The sequence below is a fragment of the Eschrichtius robustus genome, chromosome 5, assembly GCF_028021215.1.
Source record: "Eschrichtius robustus isolate mEscRob2 chromosome 5, mEscRob2.pri, whole genome shotgun sequence".
NCBI classification, from domain to species: Eukaryota; Metazoa; Chordata; class Mammalia; order Artiodactyla; family Eschrichtiidae; genus Eschrichtius; species Eschrichtius robustus.
The window spans coordinates 31,110,676-31,128,399 of NC_090828.1; the positions used below are offsets into that span (position 1 = coordinate 31,110,676).

Genomic DNA, 17,724 nt, shown 5'->3' on the forward strand with positions numbered 1-17,724 from the left:
ATTTTCTAGAGAATAAAAGGTATTCTTAAATTCATTCTCTCTATTTAAGAGCCCTTAAATAATCTACCTGACATATGACATTTTTTCCCATAGCAAAAACTGCCTTTAAATTTTAATTTTTACATTATTGTTTCAAGGTTTCAATAGAACACATTACACTTCCAAAGTAAGTATATTCAAATTAAAAAACATCATTCAGAATTAGTACAACAGGCTCCATGGAATTTTTATTCTTACTATAAAGGGTGTTAGTATTCTACCTTAATTTTAAAAAAATATCACCATTCTAGTTATATATTTTCTAAAAGTAATTCATTTTTAAGGTAGAAAAAGAAGAAAAATAAGCAGTTTAAGTTAGTATTGTCAATAGACATAAAAATGCATTTTCTCTAAAAAACATTCAGTTAATAGAGTATGTCAAAAGCAAAGGAAGAGAAAGCCATTGATCCCAGAATTCAAAATGTTTAGCACATGAGGATGAAATTATGTGAGGTCTTCAAACTGATCGTCTAGACTTTATGTGTGCTTCCTTGGAAAAAGAAAAAGCTCATTTTTATGTAGATTTTGGGAAAGGAGAATATTTTTCTCAAGTTACTATTTTTCTAACTGCACAAAGACAATATTCCATTTCATTTATCAGTAACAACAACAACATATTCACTTTAAATTCCAATTACAAAAAATGAAATTTTAGAAAAGCATCCTCATGAAATCCTAATTTCATTCCACTCATAGTTCTCAGTTCATGAGAAAGCTAACATGTATAGTTGCATCTAGTATAATTTGGTTCTGGAAGCAATTACACTACACATTCAGGGGCAAATGCCCAGGAAGAATGACAAGAAACTAAAATGGAACCATGAACATTTAAGGCATGTTATTGTTTAAGCAAATCAGCATCAATACTCTAATCCACATTTGGCTGTTATGCTCAGTGGTCACTTTGGCTGTACACTGAAAAGCATAGCTCAAAGGGATGCTTCAGAGGGGTCTACAAAGGACTCCATAGGCTACAGCAGCCTGAAATGGCAATTGCTGTGACCTGCCAGTAGCAGGGAAGGGTGTCTGGGCTTTACTTCTTGACGTGCAGACTGGAATTTAAATATTAGGATGAGATTAAGCATTTGAATAATTCTGAATAGAGTAAAAATACTGTCACTTTGCCCTTAGAGTGGGTGAGGGATTCACTTCCAAGAGGGAATTCTAGGGTAGCTAGATGCTCTTATTTTCAAATAGAGATTTATATCTTTATTAGAAATGACTCAAATAAGAGATGGAATGATAGAAAGCAGCAGCCAGAGAGGTAAGGCCGGGGGTGGGGGAAGGAGGCCCTTAATTATAGTCACAGTCATCCCGGGGTTTTACATCTGGCAAGAAGTAGCCTGTCTTTGTTTACACCAGTGGAAGTTCCCAGGAGAACAGAGCACACAGAAGCCACAGGAAGAATTTGGTCATACTTTTCAAAGTAGTTTAGTTTCCAAAAATCCACCTTCCCTAAAGGGGAAAACACCTTGAGAACCAATTAGTGGTAGGAAGAGCCAGGAGAAAAAGAGTGTGCCCTGGCAGGAAGATTATTTTGTTGATTTCAGGTAAAAACCTCGGGCCAGATGCTAAAGTGGATGTTCCCCATGCTTATCTCCCCTCTGCCCCAGGGACAGTGCAGTCTGTTACATTTGTATCTTCTGAACAAGGACAGGAACAAAGTCTCAAAACAATTTTTGTAAAACCTAATCCTCCATCACAGAACAGGTGGCAATTTTCTGAGGAGTAACAGTGGATTATTGGAACAGCAGAAGGAGAAGAGAAAAATACTTTTCTTTCTCCTGGTTAATCAGATTTCTTGCGAGCAAAGCTTAGGTCTCTACCCTCTACACTGCAGAAAGTAAACAAGAAAAATGGATACTAAACATTCACAATAAGGCTAAATTCATGATTGATGCCTCTTACTATTTAAGATCAGCTATAAATATGCTGTCCAGTAGTTTTTAATGGTGCGATTGTCTGACTCAGCAGACAGTGTCAGGAAAGAAATTTACATAAATGGAAAGTGAAATCTTTCTGCAAGAAACAGGACTGTTAGAAACTGCTTAGGTAAGGAGATGCTTACTTACACAAACATGGATATACGTATTAAACCTGCTCTCCAATATCGCTTGAGCTTAAGTTATTGCCCATAAAAAAGCTAAGATGTTTGCTTTTAATTTCCAAAAATTCATTTCAGTTTCAATTTTACTTGGAATAAATTCTGTAAATAGAGCTGTCATTAGGAGTAAGAAGAATAATGTCAAGTTGGTATCCACAAACATGACCAAGACTCATCCTTAAACATAGCACTTGTTTAGATGGCTTGGCTCAGGATGATAAGCATGATATAAGACAACTCCAGGACAACAGCCCCTGATCTCTGGAAATATGAACAGATGAGATGAAAGAGCTTTCGTCACAGGACAGCATAGCACAGGCTCCAAAGTCAGACTGCCCGGGTTCAAATCTTAGTTTAAGCAATTCCTGGCTTTGTGACCATAGGAGAGGCACTAATCATTGGAATCTGCAATTTTCCTCAATGAGATGGCATGATTATAATGCAGTGTGAATGTGAAGAATAAAATTAGAGAATCCACCTAAAATACTTATTATACAGCCCAGCATATATTAAGCACAAAACAGAATGAATGTTAACTGATGTTGTTGTTGCTATTATTACTATCATTTCCCATCTGCTCCTGGTTCTGCATTTCTGAGCCTGATTGGAGAGTTTGATAGATTGGATGACTGGCCCCAATTCTCCACCCTTCTTTGTACCCAAATCTTTGTCATAGACTCATCATGGGTGGACTGTTTCCCTATTCCTTACATTGACCTTGGATTCAGTCATATGACTTGCTTTGGCCACTGGTATGTGTGAGGAGTGACAGCATGCCAGTTTGGAACCCAGAACTAAAGAGGCTTCATGATTCTCTGACATCAGCTAGCCTGGTAGTCCAAGGTGTAGTTAAAATATGTGAAGCACGCTCAGACCTGTAGATCTACAGTGCGATAGAGACATACCAGCCTGAATCAAAGCCCTTCTAGTTGCCCTGCAGGGCCATGAGGGAAGTAAAGGCTTACAGATGTATGTTACTGAAATGTTGTCATTACTTATTATGCAACAGAAGCTAACTGATCCAAGGAGTGCATTACATTAAAGAGTTATCTATCCCCAACGCATTTCTTCTTTCCCAAAGAAGAAGATATTAGCTCAGAGTCTAGGTCTGAAGCAAAAGTGGAATGATTTAAGTGTGAGGAGACAAATGCTTCAATAAAGCCAGGATCCTAGGACCAGGGGGGGCCTCCAGTAAACTCTAACTATGCCTTCGTGGCTTTTGAGTGGGAGAAGGCACACATTATTAATATCAAAATGATTTTAAAATGGCTAACATTTATTCAACGTTTATCATAGGTGCGGTGCTAGGCATTTTATATCTATTGTCTTTTTTTGTCCTCACAAGAGCACCAGGAGGCAGGCACTACTAATTTTACTAATTTTACACATGAGGAAACTCAAGCACACTGAGGACAAGTTAAGTTGCCTACATTCACCCACGGTGAGAGTAGTGAAGGTAGGATTCGAGCTCAGGAAGCCTCACTGCATGGCATGAGACAATGATGATGGTGAGGACAGCTGACGATAAGCACAAACGTATTTTCCCCCCTCTCTGTAATCACTTCACTGCTTTAATCACATTGTGTACATTACTTTATTCAATCCTTAGAACCCTATACATTAGGTATTATTATTAATGGTGCGCTACTTGGAGCACATGGTGGTAGAGTTGCATGTGAACTTAGGCAAATCTAGTTAACCATCATATTATGGTAACAGCTATGATCATGTTGCCTGCCCCTGTATGAAAGAGCAGAATCATGTTCTTCTCTTTTTATCTGGAAATTTATAAGCTTCTCTAAGTTCAAAGGCAAATATGCATTCCCAGCATCATGGATTTTCCAGTGTATAAACTGTGATAAATGACTTTTAATTTGACCTACAGTCTCTCCAACTCCACTGAACTTTCATTCTTGCAAGCACAATAAGTATAGTTTCTTATTTGTTGCTTGGATGTTGACTTGTTTTTAGTTTTGCTTTTCTGATTGCGTATTTTTAGGTTCAACCTTGTTAGGTTACAAACTCAGAAGAATCCTAACAGTAATAAAAAATAATGTAAAAGAGAATATTAATCATGGTGAGTTTTAAGAACTATCAATAGGACATGACCACTTAAAGTATGAAAACAAACTGTCACCCAGATCTGTTCACACATACATTTCCTGCATCTGGCAGGAAAGCCTCAGTGGTCTCAAGCCTTCAGACACTTTCTCCATCCAGTCCCCAAGCACAACGACGACATCTCTAAATATCTTCTCATTGATGTGCAAACATCACCCCTACGTACCTTAAAAGCAGCGCCTCCGTGGATGATGGATTTGATAAAAATCCCCAAGTCTGTTCCAGTTTCTCGAGATTTGTTCCCCTTCAAGCTAACCCCAAGACCAGCAGAACCAGAATCATTCAGGGGGATCTCGAAGGTGAGTTGCTCAGTTGTTTCCAGGGAGAGTGCATAGCAGTCACGTTCTCCTTTCTGTTGGAAGTGCACATGAAAGGAGTAAAGGAGGAGAAAGCAGATGAATATTTATACACTCAGATGGCCAAACACAGATGCAACCAGCAACATGGGATGACTGGACCTCTAATAGCTGTAATTCTGCTCCGGGTGGGCAAAGGCTGGTCTTCCCTCTCTGCAGGGGCCACCATCACATTGATGGAGTGGAAGGGAGAGGTCCCTGGGAATAATATTTGGTGATGGTCAACAGGGAGGATTCTTTGGCAAGGCTCTCCTACCATATGAAACATTCGAAAAGTATTTGAAAATGCAGCAGGATATTCTCAATAATTAAAGAGACTGGATGTTACTTAGGGAATCTTAGGTACCCGAAAAGACCTTAGAGGTAATGTGATCTCAACACCTTCATTTTACAGATGAAGAAACAAGAGCTCAGTGTAGAAACGTTCTAAAATTTGGGGGAATATTTGGCTTCTATAATTTAAAACATATCATTTACCGTGGAAGCAAGGCTATTGATAAAGACTGTCAATAGGATACCGAACGCTGAAAAAATAAACTGTTCACTTTAAAGTTAGAGATGTGATTTTTTAACAGGTATCGCTGAATTAAACTTCACTTTGTCAAAACTCATGCCTTAAGCTTGCTCCTTTGGATAGTATAACTCACTGTCAATTGGTTTTTGAACCTAAACAAAAATGATAATGCACAACAAATATTCATGTCATCTTTGACAAATGACACTTAGCCATAAGCCTAGCTGTTCTAAAAAAATAACAGAGTATGGTAGCAAAAGGCATAATTAGGGTTCAGGGCTCCAGGGAGAAGCATGCAGTTAATCATGTCTGGTCCCTAGTGTTTTCAAATATACAGAAGTGGGGATAGAAAAGTGCTGATAAAGTGTATAGGTGCCCCTCCTGCATCCCTCCCGAGCTTGCAGAAATGTGAAACTCTGCCCCGGTGTTTAACTGAAAAATTTGAAAGTGAGATAGCCCTGGAAACCACCAACTCATTCCAGGTCGGTAGTTCCTTCTGCTCTATAATTATGTCTAGAGACTCTCATCTTAAGGTCACTTTGAGGGACACTTATGTAAAATTATGTATTTTCAAAATTATCGTGAATGTCTGAATGTCAGTCACAAAATAACAACTATAAAATCAGAAGTAGCAAAGAACCCACAATTAAAACGGGATTAAGAGGTCTGATCATAGCTACATCCACTGACATGGCATCTTCGACTCCTCCCAAAGCAGAGAAAGCCCATGTCTAGCCTTAGAGGAATAGTTCCTTCATTTAATTTCACTGTAAATGAAGTTAGCTGTAAAGATTTTGACAAGGGGTAGTTTCAAAGAAATTAAACTTTATTGCTTAATTTAATAAATCTATTACAGGTTAGCACTTTTAACTAACTCATTATATTTCTACCTAAGAAACAAATCCCATTATTTGGTACAAAGCAGCTCAGGCTTTCTTTAACCTCAGCACAGGTGACATTTGGGGCCTGATAATTCCTCATGGGGGCTGTCCTATGCATTGAAAGATATTTAGCAGAATCCCTGGCTACTACCCACTAGATGCCAGTAGTATCTCCTTTCCCAGTTGTGACAACCAAAACTGCCTCTAGACATTGCCAAGTGTCCCCAGGGGTCAAAATCACCTTTAGGTGAACACCACTACCCTGAACCAACAATTGTCAAATGCAGTCAAGTTCAAGGCAACCAGGGTCTAGAGAGGCAATGGGGACCACAGTGAGTGCTGCCTGATGATATGTTCCTAAGTACCAGGAAGGGGTGGCAGTAAAAGTCCCTGCAATCAACTGGGTCTCATGCTCAGAGGCTCATGACAGACCACTGAGATGGTCAGAATGAACTCCTAAGGAAGTCTGCTATGTATTGTATTAGCTATGTCTCTGGTTATATGGCAGCTAATTTTTCAGAGGCAGAAATGCAAACTTTGTGGGATGAACAGAGTATGAAAAGTGAAAAATACTGAATTATTGGTGTGTGTGTGTATATGTATGTATATATATATACATATATATATATAATGCTGCTTTTTACTTATATTAGAACACAGAAGAAAGATGCAGTCTACCAAGTGGTGTTTGCTAAGTTAGTTATGCATATATATCTATACATATATTATATATATGCTGTTTTTGTACTTCTTTATTAAGAATCAGAATTATATAAAACAGTGGTGAAACAGACTTTTAATCATGTGAGAATATGACAGTATTAGGCATAAAAGCTTATGTATACAGTACATTTCAGTATGTAACATATACTCTATACTCATATTCAGACACCTACTCATCTGCCTATTACCTGCCTGCCTTCCACCCCCGTCCCATCTATCTGCATAGGAAAAAACTTGGTATCTACTGCCACTGCAATATGGACTGTTATTTTCTTCTTTATAATTTGTTTTCCAACACTTCTCAATTATAAAACAATAAATGTTTTTTTTTGTTTTTTTGTTTTTTAATTTTTATTTATTTATTTATTTATTTATGGCTGTGTTGGGTCTTCATTTCTGTGCGAGGGCTTTCTCTAGTTGTGGCAAGCGGGGTCCACTCTTCATCGCGGTGCGCGGGCCTCTCACCGCCGCGGCCTCTTTTGTTGCGCAGCACAGGCTCCAGACGCGCAGGCTCAGTAATTGTGGCTCACGGGCCCAGCCGCTCTGCGGCATGTGGGATCTTCCCAGACCAGGGCTCGAAACCACGTCCCCTGCATTGGCAGGCAGACTCTCAACCATTGCGCCACCAGGGAAGCCCAACAATAAATGTTTTTAAAAGGAATTTACGAAGATATAAGAACCATTTGCTATATTATTGCACTGACAAGTAGAGAGATAGTAAACACATCTCTATAATGACACACATGTACGCATTTACACACACACGCACATAGATATACAGATATGTCTAATATCATCAATACTAGATATAATATTTATACATCCTACAGTAGTATTTATACTATACATATTTTTTAACACTATACACAATACATAATATGTATATATGTTCTATAAATATAGGTGTACGTGTGTGTATACTAACTCCTCTTAGAGTCACCAATGACCTTCATGTTGGTAAATTCGATGGTCAATCCTCGGCTTTCATCTTACTTGGTCTACAGTGGCATGAGACCCAAATTATCAAGCCCTACTTCCTGAAACACTTTTCTTCTCTTGGTTCCAGGACACCACTTTTCAGCGTTCATCTCCTACTTCACTGTCTACTCCTTTTCCAATCTCTTTTGCAGACTCTTCCTAATCTCACCAATCCCTAAATACTAGTGTCCTAAGAATCAATCATCTGACCTTTTCTCTTGTCTCCCATCCTCACTTTCTAAGCTACCTCATCTAACTTCTGCCCCCAATCCTTTGCGTCACCTCCTCCCTCTGCTTTGAATATTCCTCCCTTACATTCCTGCAGACCTTCTTCCCTTATTGCCTTCAATTCCGTGTTCAAATGTCAATTTATCAGAGAGGTCTTCCCTGATCATTCAGTTTAAAATTGTTTTAAGGTTCTCCCAACACTACCCTACCCATGTCCATTATCCCGATTTGCTTTTTCTCCGTAGCATTTACCACATACTATATACTTGCTTGCTTACTTTTTTTTAATAGTGTCTTTTGAATGCAGGAACTTTTATATTGCTCTGCTTTTTTTTTCCATCAGTGTATCACTGATGCTTAAAACAGTGCGAGACTCAAAAATAGGCCCTGGATAGGCCCTAGGTTCCTGCTATTCTGGATTTCATTACTTTAAATGTTTATACAAATTAGTTTTTACATTAAAAATAATTATAAAGAGCGTACAGTATCACAGTTATAAGAAACCTTAAAAGTAACCTTGTCTAATTTCCATTTTCATACCACACTTCCTACTCCTAGGAGAGATGATAAGCCAGCTCAGCTTCAGCATCGTATTCTCAATGAAGGCACCAAGATGTGTCATAGCTACCAATCTGTGACAGACGTTGGACTGTTCATGATTTAAAATTGCATCATGTACCTCAAATCATAAGTGAACATTGCAAACAACAATATTCATGGTACATTTCATCAAGTTTGGGGAGCCCTGTGATCAAGTACCCAAAGCCACATTATTTATCTACCTGTCTTCCTGTCTATGCAACCATGCATATACATATGTGTGCACATACACAGATATAAATAAAAGTTTCATGAGACAATACTTACTGAGAGGGCAACACATTCTAATGTTTTCTATTCTATTTCATTATTTTTTAAAATTTGTCACGACCCACTACATTAATTTCATAATCCAATAATGAATCACAGTTTTCAATTTGGAAAACACTGCAATGATATATAAAGGCGTTGTTTTTATTAAATAAAAAAAAAGAAATGGAATGCAAAACCAAATGGTGAGTAACATGTTAATTGCCTTTTCTTTCCTAATTTTCATAAGCCATTTTAATGCTTTATCCTACCTATCCCCTAGCCCTTAACTAACCCTTTATTCTCATTTACACAAACTTCCTTCAAGTTCCTACAGATGTTGTTCTGTTATCATCCTAATTATATATCTCTCCGCTTCTCCTTCTCATTCAGTTATTTCTTTTTCTATTTCTCCATTCTCTCATTTTGTTCCCTGAAATACTATTTCACTTTCTAAGCATAATGAATAATCTCTCACAGTTGGAATTCGGATATGAGACTGGCCCATTCTGGCCTGAGTGAAAAGAGTCAATCAACAAATTTTTGCAAACAAACCAGTCATTCAACAAATTTTTATCAAGCATCTACTATGTATCAACACTGCAAGTGAAATGGCCAGTCTACACAGAACATAATTGGTAAAAAGGTTGTTGAACAACATGGCAGGGCCTTTCTGTTTCACTCACAGTATTATCTGACAGGAAGGAATAGAGGTTAACTACAGGAAAGAGGAAACAGAGGAATCTACATAGTAGGAGCTTGACATATACAACCATTTTTATCAAACAAATATCACAAGTAATTATTTGGTGTGAGAGGAGGAAACAGAGGCAGGAAGATGGATGACTAAGGAGGAATCCGTATTATTAGCTTAAGAGTGTTCCAAAGGAGGCTATCTCTGGAATCACAAATGTTCCTGTATTGCAAAGCAGTCTTGATTCACGCACACAAGTGGTAATAACCCAGTCTTTCAAAGCCTGGGGGAATCCACCAGTCCACAGGGCCAATGTTCAATTTCCCAGAAGCCCAGGTCAGACCTGAAAGCATCCATGCTGAACCTTTTATGGCCCTCATTTCATTAAATGCTGTGCTCTTGGCTCAGCACCAGCAAGTTCTGGATGTCTTTGCCCCGCCTCCCAAATGTGTAATTAGTTTGTGTTGGGAGCAGCTTACTTTATGCAGAAGTTATGTTTTACATGCAATCATTTTGTCAGTTACAAAACTCACACAAAGGGGCTTTAAGGCAAAAAAAAAAAAGCTTTTTTTTTTTTTTTTTTTTTAGTATAAAGCAAAAGCCAGACCTGGCAATTCTGCCAGGATAGATATTTTATAATTAGCTTAACCACTGCTGAATTTGCCTAAATAAATTCTCAAGAATTTAAGGTGCTGAAACTTTTGTTACAGCTAAATAAATTTTCACAACAATGAAAGGATAAGACACCTTCAAGACACTTAATTTTCTGAAAAATTTTAATCTTCTGAAAAAGCATGGGTAGCTATTATTAGCATGAAAGGTTTTTGGCCAATTGGATTACATAGAATTTAAAATGTGAATATTGCCCTAGAGTGGAGATCAGAGACTCATTTCAACAGCTGGGAAGCATTTTATTTTAGATTGTACTTTTAAGAGAGAGTCAAGAAAAGACGACGGGGCTTCCCTGGTGGCGCAGTGGTTGAGCATCTGCCTGCCAATGCAAGGGACGCGGGTTCGAGCCCTGGTCTGGGAAGGTCCCACGTGCCGCAGAGCAACTAGGCCCGTGAGCCACAATTACTGAGCCTGCGCGTCTGGAGCCTGTGCGTCTGGAGCCTGTGCTCCGCAACAAGAGAGGCCGTGATAGTGAGAGGCCCGCACACCGCGATGAAGAGTGGCCCCCACTTGCCGCAACTAGAGAAAACCCTCGCACAGAAACGAAGACCCAGCACAGACATAAATAAATAAATAAAAATAAATAAATAATTTAAAAAGAAAAGACGACGACGAGAGATGAGCTAGCACATGCAAAGGTATGTGTGATCTAAAGACAACCATTGTAGTAAATAGGAAGGACTTTCCCACCGCTGCTGCTAAACCAGAAGAATTATTGGTGATTTACAAGTAGGCAGATTATCTTTTAAAGTCTTTTGCCCTCTGAACTATGTAGACAAATCACCAAAAAAGAATCAGAAATCAGAGTACAGATAATTTTAAAAATTCTGAATTATACTATAGGTGGTTGCAAATTAAACCGAAACTCAATATTATATACTATCACACAGAAAAGGAAAATGTAAGTTAATGTTGCAGTAAGTAGGGCAAAAGCTTCATAGAGCTATATGTAAACAACACTGCTATTTACTTTCAATGAAGGAACGATTTTTGAATGATATTGTTATAGTTAGCTCAGTAATCAATATTTTAAATATATGTTGTTATGTGATGTTTTAAAGTATACATTCATTCATTTTAAAGTAATTTTAAATCAAATACCTGAAAGAAGAAAATACTATAAAATATTTGTAACTGAGACACTTTTTCATGTGTTTTGAAATCCATTCCCCAGAAAGGGGGCAGAAAGGGGAACTATTGAAAGCAAGAGCTGGTCTCTGACTGAACTTATCAAAAACCAATTTCCTTTATGTAAAGGATTAATCTAATACCAGAAAACAAATGTCAAAAAATGGCCATTCTTTACTGCCTGTTCAATATAAAAGTATCATAATATAATACTAAGTCAGAGATTAAAACTAGCAAAAGTAAAGTCAGTCAGAGTTAAGATTCCTATAGCAACCTTTTTCCCCTCCTACTTACAGTATATATACTTGAAAGATCAGCAAATTCAACAGTTTAAGGACACTGGAAATTTTTTTTTTCCTTTTCAGATATAGATGAAAGAAGTGAAAATAATATTTTGTGTCATGAAATGTAATATAAATTAACATTTTATAATTCAGACAGCAAGTGTTTTTATAAAACTAGAACCTGCTTTGTTAATATCAAGAAACAATAGATCTTTTTGTTTTGTATTTAGTCTTTCCTATTAGAAGTCAAAAGACTTTAAAGTATTTTACAGGCAATAATTCAGTAGTTAAAATACAAAAATACACGCTTTCATATGAATATAAGATTCAAGAACAAACAAAATGATTGTAATAATCCAGTGATCTAAAAAGGAAGCAGGGTGGGCCTGATTCTGAGAGGAGCAGACCCATTTGAGAAACTGGGTTCCTAGGTGAAATACTTCTAATATTTTGTCATCGCAAAGACACTGCACTCCAGGCTACCTGCACTTAATGCCTTTAAAAGACAACAGAACTATCACGGACAAAAGCTAAACATAAATAAAAATACACGGCACTGCAGGAAGTGGGCTCCCGGTTAGGGTGCTTGCTCTGACCACAGCTCAGTCCGGCCCACTTCTCAGGAAGTGGGTGTCCCCTGACCCCATGACACAGTCAGTCCACAGGCTGCTAGAGCTCCCCGAGGACGTCTGGCCCCAGGCCATGTCCAATTAGGGCTGGCTTCAGTAACCAACCAACTGATTCCTTCTCAGACTTGGATCACTCAAAGATCTAACACACAGGGGCACAATCATTGCATATAAGGAAAAAAAGGAGGGTTTCCATGATGACAAATTCTAGGGAAATGATTTATGTTTGGACTTTTCAGTGCTTTTAAAAGTTAATACACATTCCCTAATTTACTTGACCATGGAATGCATCTTTGCATGAAGTGTACTACAGGAAAGTGTTCCCTAGCGTACACTTAAAGAAACGCTGCATTAGAGAACACAGGGAAGGTTAGGCTAGAAAGGAATGGAGCAGAGAACAGAGAAGACTCCAGAAAGAAATCTGGTAGGGCAGGAACAAGGTCCCAGAGATGCCACATAACCTCATGGTTCAACCTTCCAGTTCCATTATTTCTGCATCACACTCTGGGTATATGTCATATGTCACAATTTCCATCAACAACAAAAAGAATCATGGAAGGAAAGTACAGTCTCATGCCAGGCTTCAAAAGATGCAGAATAGCAAGTACATTCTGAAGCTTTTAGAATAAGGGAGTCCTTATTCCATAAAGGGGAATACATGACATTTAGTTTCCTGATGTGAAATTAAAAAAAAAAAATTAAATTTGTCTGGGACTGGGAGATTTCTGAAGATAGTTTAAGGACAATGAATTACAGGTTGTTTTCACTGGGCTCTTAGGAAGTGTGAAGTCACAGAACAAAATCTTAAATCATCAGAGTGAATATATAAGAATGTTCTACGTAACACCCTCTATTCTTAGTCTATGTGTCATTGTTTAGGGTACAAGCTCTTTTAGTAAAGATGATATACCTTTTGTCCCAACTCAAGAATTCTAAAGGCAGTGATTACATCTCAGGTACCCACATTCTCCCTAGAGGACCCAGTAAATGTTCTTTTACTTTAAGGCACAGTCATGTTTATTAAATTATGCTATAATGAAGTAACAGTACTACCACAGCCTCAAGAAAGTAATATTTTCATGAGGGCTGGGGGAGGCGGTGTTTGCTTGTTGGTTAAGCCTTATAAGAAAATAATATAATAGGAATATAACCACTTTAACCCTACCCTTTTCTCTGATGTCTGAATTGCATCTAATGAGACTCCAGCTGGAAACCAATCCCCTTTAGTATAGTATTAATGATAAATAATCTTAAATTCCAAATAGAGATTGAGAAATCTCAGTGGGAAACAACCGTTTTAAATTCACAGTACATGCTTACTGTTGTAATGAGAATATTCTTACCATACATATATGCCATTTGTAGATAAAGACATATAATTTGCCTTTTATCTTAATAATTAAATCAATTACCCTGTTAAAATTAATTTTCAGATAAAAATAACTATAAAATAAGAAGTCATTTAGGTTCTAGAGTATAAAACCCATTAGATTTAAAACGTGGATATGTCTTCCTATCCTCACTACTACTAACAAACTGATGGGAGAAGGGAGGGAAATCTACCCAGAGTTAATTAATGGGGAAAAGTGAACGGATGTGTCAGTCAGCTGTTGCCTCCCAAATACTGCATAACAAACCAATCCCAAAATTGTGATATGAACAATAAGGCATTTATTTCCAGCTCACATTTCTCAGGTTGACTGCTGTCTGGCTGATCTAGGCTGGGTTCAGGTAGGCTGGCTTCCAAGCTGTGGATGAGGTGCATGTCTGCTCCACAGATCTCTTAACTTCCTTAGACCACTGGGTATCTGAAACATGTTTCTCACATGATGAAAGGCAGGAATGCAAAAATGAAAGTACATTTAAAGCCTTTGCCCATAAAACATCTACTAACATCTCAATGGCCAAATAAATTCATATGGCCAAGTCTACAGGCTAAGTTTGGAAATACTCTCCACACATCATGAGACCATAACCAAAATATAGGTATTTAATGCTACTATTTGGAAGTGAAGAATTGAGACAAATAACCCCATCCAACAACTGGGTGATACACACACACGCGCACACACACAAGGGAGATATCCAGGGCTAATGATATATCATAGGGTTTATATTTCTCTTAATCATGTCTTTTCTTTTGGTAACACATTTTCTATTTGACACATACATGCATCTGTTATCATCTGCATGTTTTTGTCCCCCCCCAAAATTCATATGTTGAAATCCTAATCTCCAAGGAGATAGTTTTAAGAGGTGGGGCCTTTGGGAGGTGATTAGGTCACGGAGGCGGCACCCTCATGAGTGGGATTGGTGCCTTTATAAAAGAGACCCCGCAGAGATTCCTAGCCCTTCCACCATACAGAGATACAATAAGAAGTCTGCAACCCAAAAGAGGGCCCTCACCTGACCATGCAGGCACCCTGACCTTGGACTTCCAGCCTCCAGAACTCTGAGAAATAAGTTTTTACTGTTTATAAGCTATCCAGTGTGTGGCACTGTTATAGCATCCCTACTAGAATGAGACATCAGGCTATAGTCATCCTATAGTCTGGCCTTCAGAGTGGCTTCTGGGTCTGTGAGATCTCACCAAGAGAGAGGAAGTAGGTCGCCGAGATCTGAGAAGACTCCCTCTCTAACATTCCTGCACTGTTTCTGCCAGGTTCTTTTTTTTTTTTAATTTAATTTTATTATTTTTTTATACAGCAGGTTCTTATTAGTTATCTATTTTATACATATTAGTGTATATATGGCAACCCTAAGCTCCCAGTTCATCCCACGACCCCCCCCACCACCCCCCGCTTCCCCCCCTTGGTGTCCATACATTTGTTCTCTACATCTGTGTCTCAATTTCTGCCCTGCAAACCGGTTCACCTGTACCAGTTTCCTAGATTCCACATATACATGTTAATATATATTTGTTGTTCTCTTTCTGACTTACTTAACTCTGCATGACAGTCTCTAGGTCCATCCACGTCTCTACAAATGACCCAATTTCGTTTCTTATTATGGCTGGGTAATACTCCATTGTATATATGTACCACAACTTCTTTAGCCATTCATCAGTTGATGGGCATTTAGGTTGCTTCCACAACTTGGCTATTGTAAATAGTGCTGCAATGAAGAGTGGGGTGCATGTGTCTTTTTGAATTATGGTTTTCTCTGGGTATATGACCAGTAATGGGATTGCTGGGTCATATGGTAATTCTATTTTTAGTTTTTTAAGGAATCTCCATACTGCTCTCCACAGTGGTTGTGTCAATTTACATTTCCACCAACAGTGCAAGAGGGTTCCCTTTTCTCCACACCCTCTCCAGCATTAGTTGTTTATAGATTTTTCTGATGATGCCCATTCTAACTGGTGTGAGGTGATACCTCACTATACTTTTGATTTGCATTTCTCTAATAATTAGTGATACTGAGCAGCTTTCCACTTGCCTCTTGGCCATCTGTATGTCTTCTTTGGAGAAATGTCTATTTAGGTCTTCTGCCCATTTTTGGATTGGGTTTTTTTTTTTTAATATTGAGCTGTATGAGCTGTTTATATATTTTGGAGATTAATCCTTTGTCCATTGATTCGTTTGCAAATATTTTCTCCCATTCTGAGGGTTGTCTTTTTGTCTTGTTTATAGTTTCCTTTGCTATGCAAAAGCTTTTAAGTTTCATTAGTTCACATTTGTTTATTTTTGTTTTTATTTCCATTACTCTAGGAGGTGGGTCAAAAAAGATCTTGCTGTGGTTTCTGTCAAAGAGTGTTCTTCCTATGTTTTCCTCTAAGAGTTTTATAGTGTCCAGTCTTACATTTAGGTCTTTAATCCATTTTGAGTTTATTTCTGTGAATGTTGCTAGGGAGTGTTCTAATTTCATCCTTTGATATGTAGCTCTCAAGTTTTCCCAGCAACACTTATTGAAGAGACAGTCTTTTCTCCATTGTATATCCTTGCTTCCTTTGTCATAGATTAGTTGAGCATACGGGGTTTTATCTCTGGGCTTTCTATCCTGTTCCTCTGATCTATATTTCTGTTTTTGTGCCAGTACCGTATTGTCTTGAAGCTGTAGCTTTGCAGTATGGTCTGAAGTCAGGGAGTCTGATTCCTCTAGCTCTCTTTTTTTCTCTCAAGGTTGCTTTGGCTATTCAGGGTCTTTTCTGTCTCCATATAAATTTTACGATTTTTTTGTTCTAGTTCTGTAAAAAATGCCACTGATAATTTGATAGGGATTGCACTGAACCTGTAGATTGCTTTGGGTAGTATAGGCATTTTCACAATATTGATTCTTCCAATCCAAGAACATGGTATATCTCTCCATCTGTTGGTGTCATCTTTGATTTCTTTCATCGGTGTCTTATAGTTTTCTGAGTACAGGTCTTTTACCTCCTTAGGTAGGTTTATTCCTAGGTATTTTATGCTTTTTGTTGCAACAATGAATGGGATTGTTTCCTTAATTTCTCTTTCCAATCTTTCATTGTTAATGTATAGAAATGCAAGAGATTTCTGTACATTAATTTTGTATCCTGCTACTTTACCAGATTCATTGATTAGCTCTAGTAGTTTTCTGGTGGCATCTTTAGGATTATCTATGTATACTATCATGTCATCTCCAAACAGTGACAGTTTTACCTCTCCTTTTCTAATCTGTATTCCTTTTATTTCTTTTTCTTCTCTGATTGCTGTGGCTAGGACTTCCAAAACTATGTTGAATAAGAGTGGCGAGAGTGGACATCCTTGTCTTGTTCCTGATCTTAGAGGAAATGCTTTCAGTTTTTCACCATAAGAATGATGTTTGCTGTGGGTTTGTTGTATATGGTGTTTATTATGTTGACATAGATTCCCTCTAAGCCCACTTTCTGGAGAGTTTTTATCATAAATGGGTGTTGAATTTTGTCAAAAGCTTTTTCTGCAACTATCGAGACGATAATATGGTTTTTCTCCTTCAATTTGTTAATATGGTTTATCACATTGATTGTTTTGCATATATTAAAGAATCCTTGCATCCCTGGCATAAATCCCACTTGCTCATGGTGTATGATCCTTTCAATGTGTTGTTGGATTCTGTTTGCTAGTATTTTGTTGAGGATTTTGCATCTATATTCATCAGTGATATTGGTCTGAATTTTCTTTTTTTGTGATATCTTTGTCTGGTTATGGCATCAGGGTGATGGTGGCCTCGTAGAATGAGTTTGGGAGTGTTTCTTCCTCTGCAATTTTTTGGAAGAGTTTGAGAAGGATGGGTGCTAGCTCTTTTCTAAATGTTTGATAGAATTCACCTGTGAAGCCATCTGGTCCTGGACTTTTCTTTGCTGGAAGATTTTTAATCACAGTTTCAATTTCATTACTTGTAATTGGTCTGTTCATATATTCTATTTCTTCCTGGTTCAGTCTTGGAAGTTTATACCTTTTAAGAATTTGTCAGTTTCTTCCAGGTTGTCCATTTTATTGGCAGACAGTTGCTTGTAAGAGTCTTTTATGATGCTTTGTATTTCTACTGTGTCTGTTGTAACTTCTTTTTCATTTCTAATTTTATT

General features: G+C 37.8%; 1 protein-coding gene across 4 annotated transcripts in view; it reads right to left on the reverse strand.

Moving 5' to 3' along the window:
- PARD3B (par-3 family cell polarity regulator beta) overlaps positions 1-17,724 on the reverse strand; it is a 1,041,870-nt gene that overhangs the window by 457,387 nt on the left and 566,759 nt on the right. For all 4 annotated transcript variants that reach the window (XR_011074130.1, XM_068544614.1, XM_068544613.1 and 1 more), the window contains one exon: positions 4,431-4,616. Coding sequence is in view for 3 of the 4 variants with exons in the window: in XM_068544614.1 (XP_068400715.1) it covers positions 4,431-4,616 (186 nt within the window). In the remaining variant the exon portion in view is untranslated. The remainder of the gene's footprint in view (positions 1-4,430; positions 4,617-17,724) is intronic.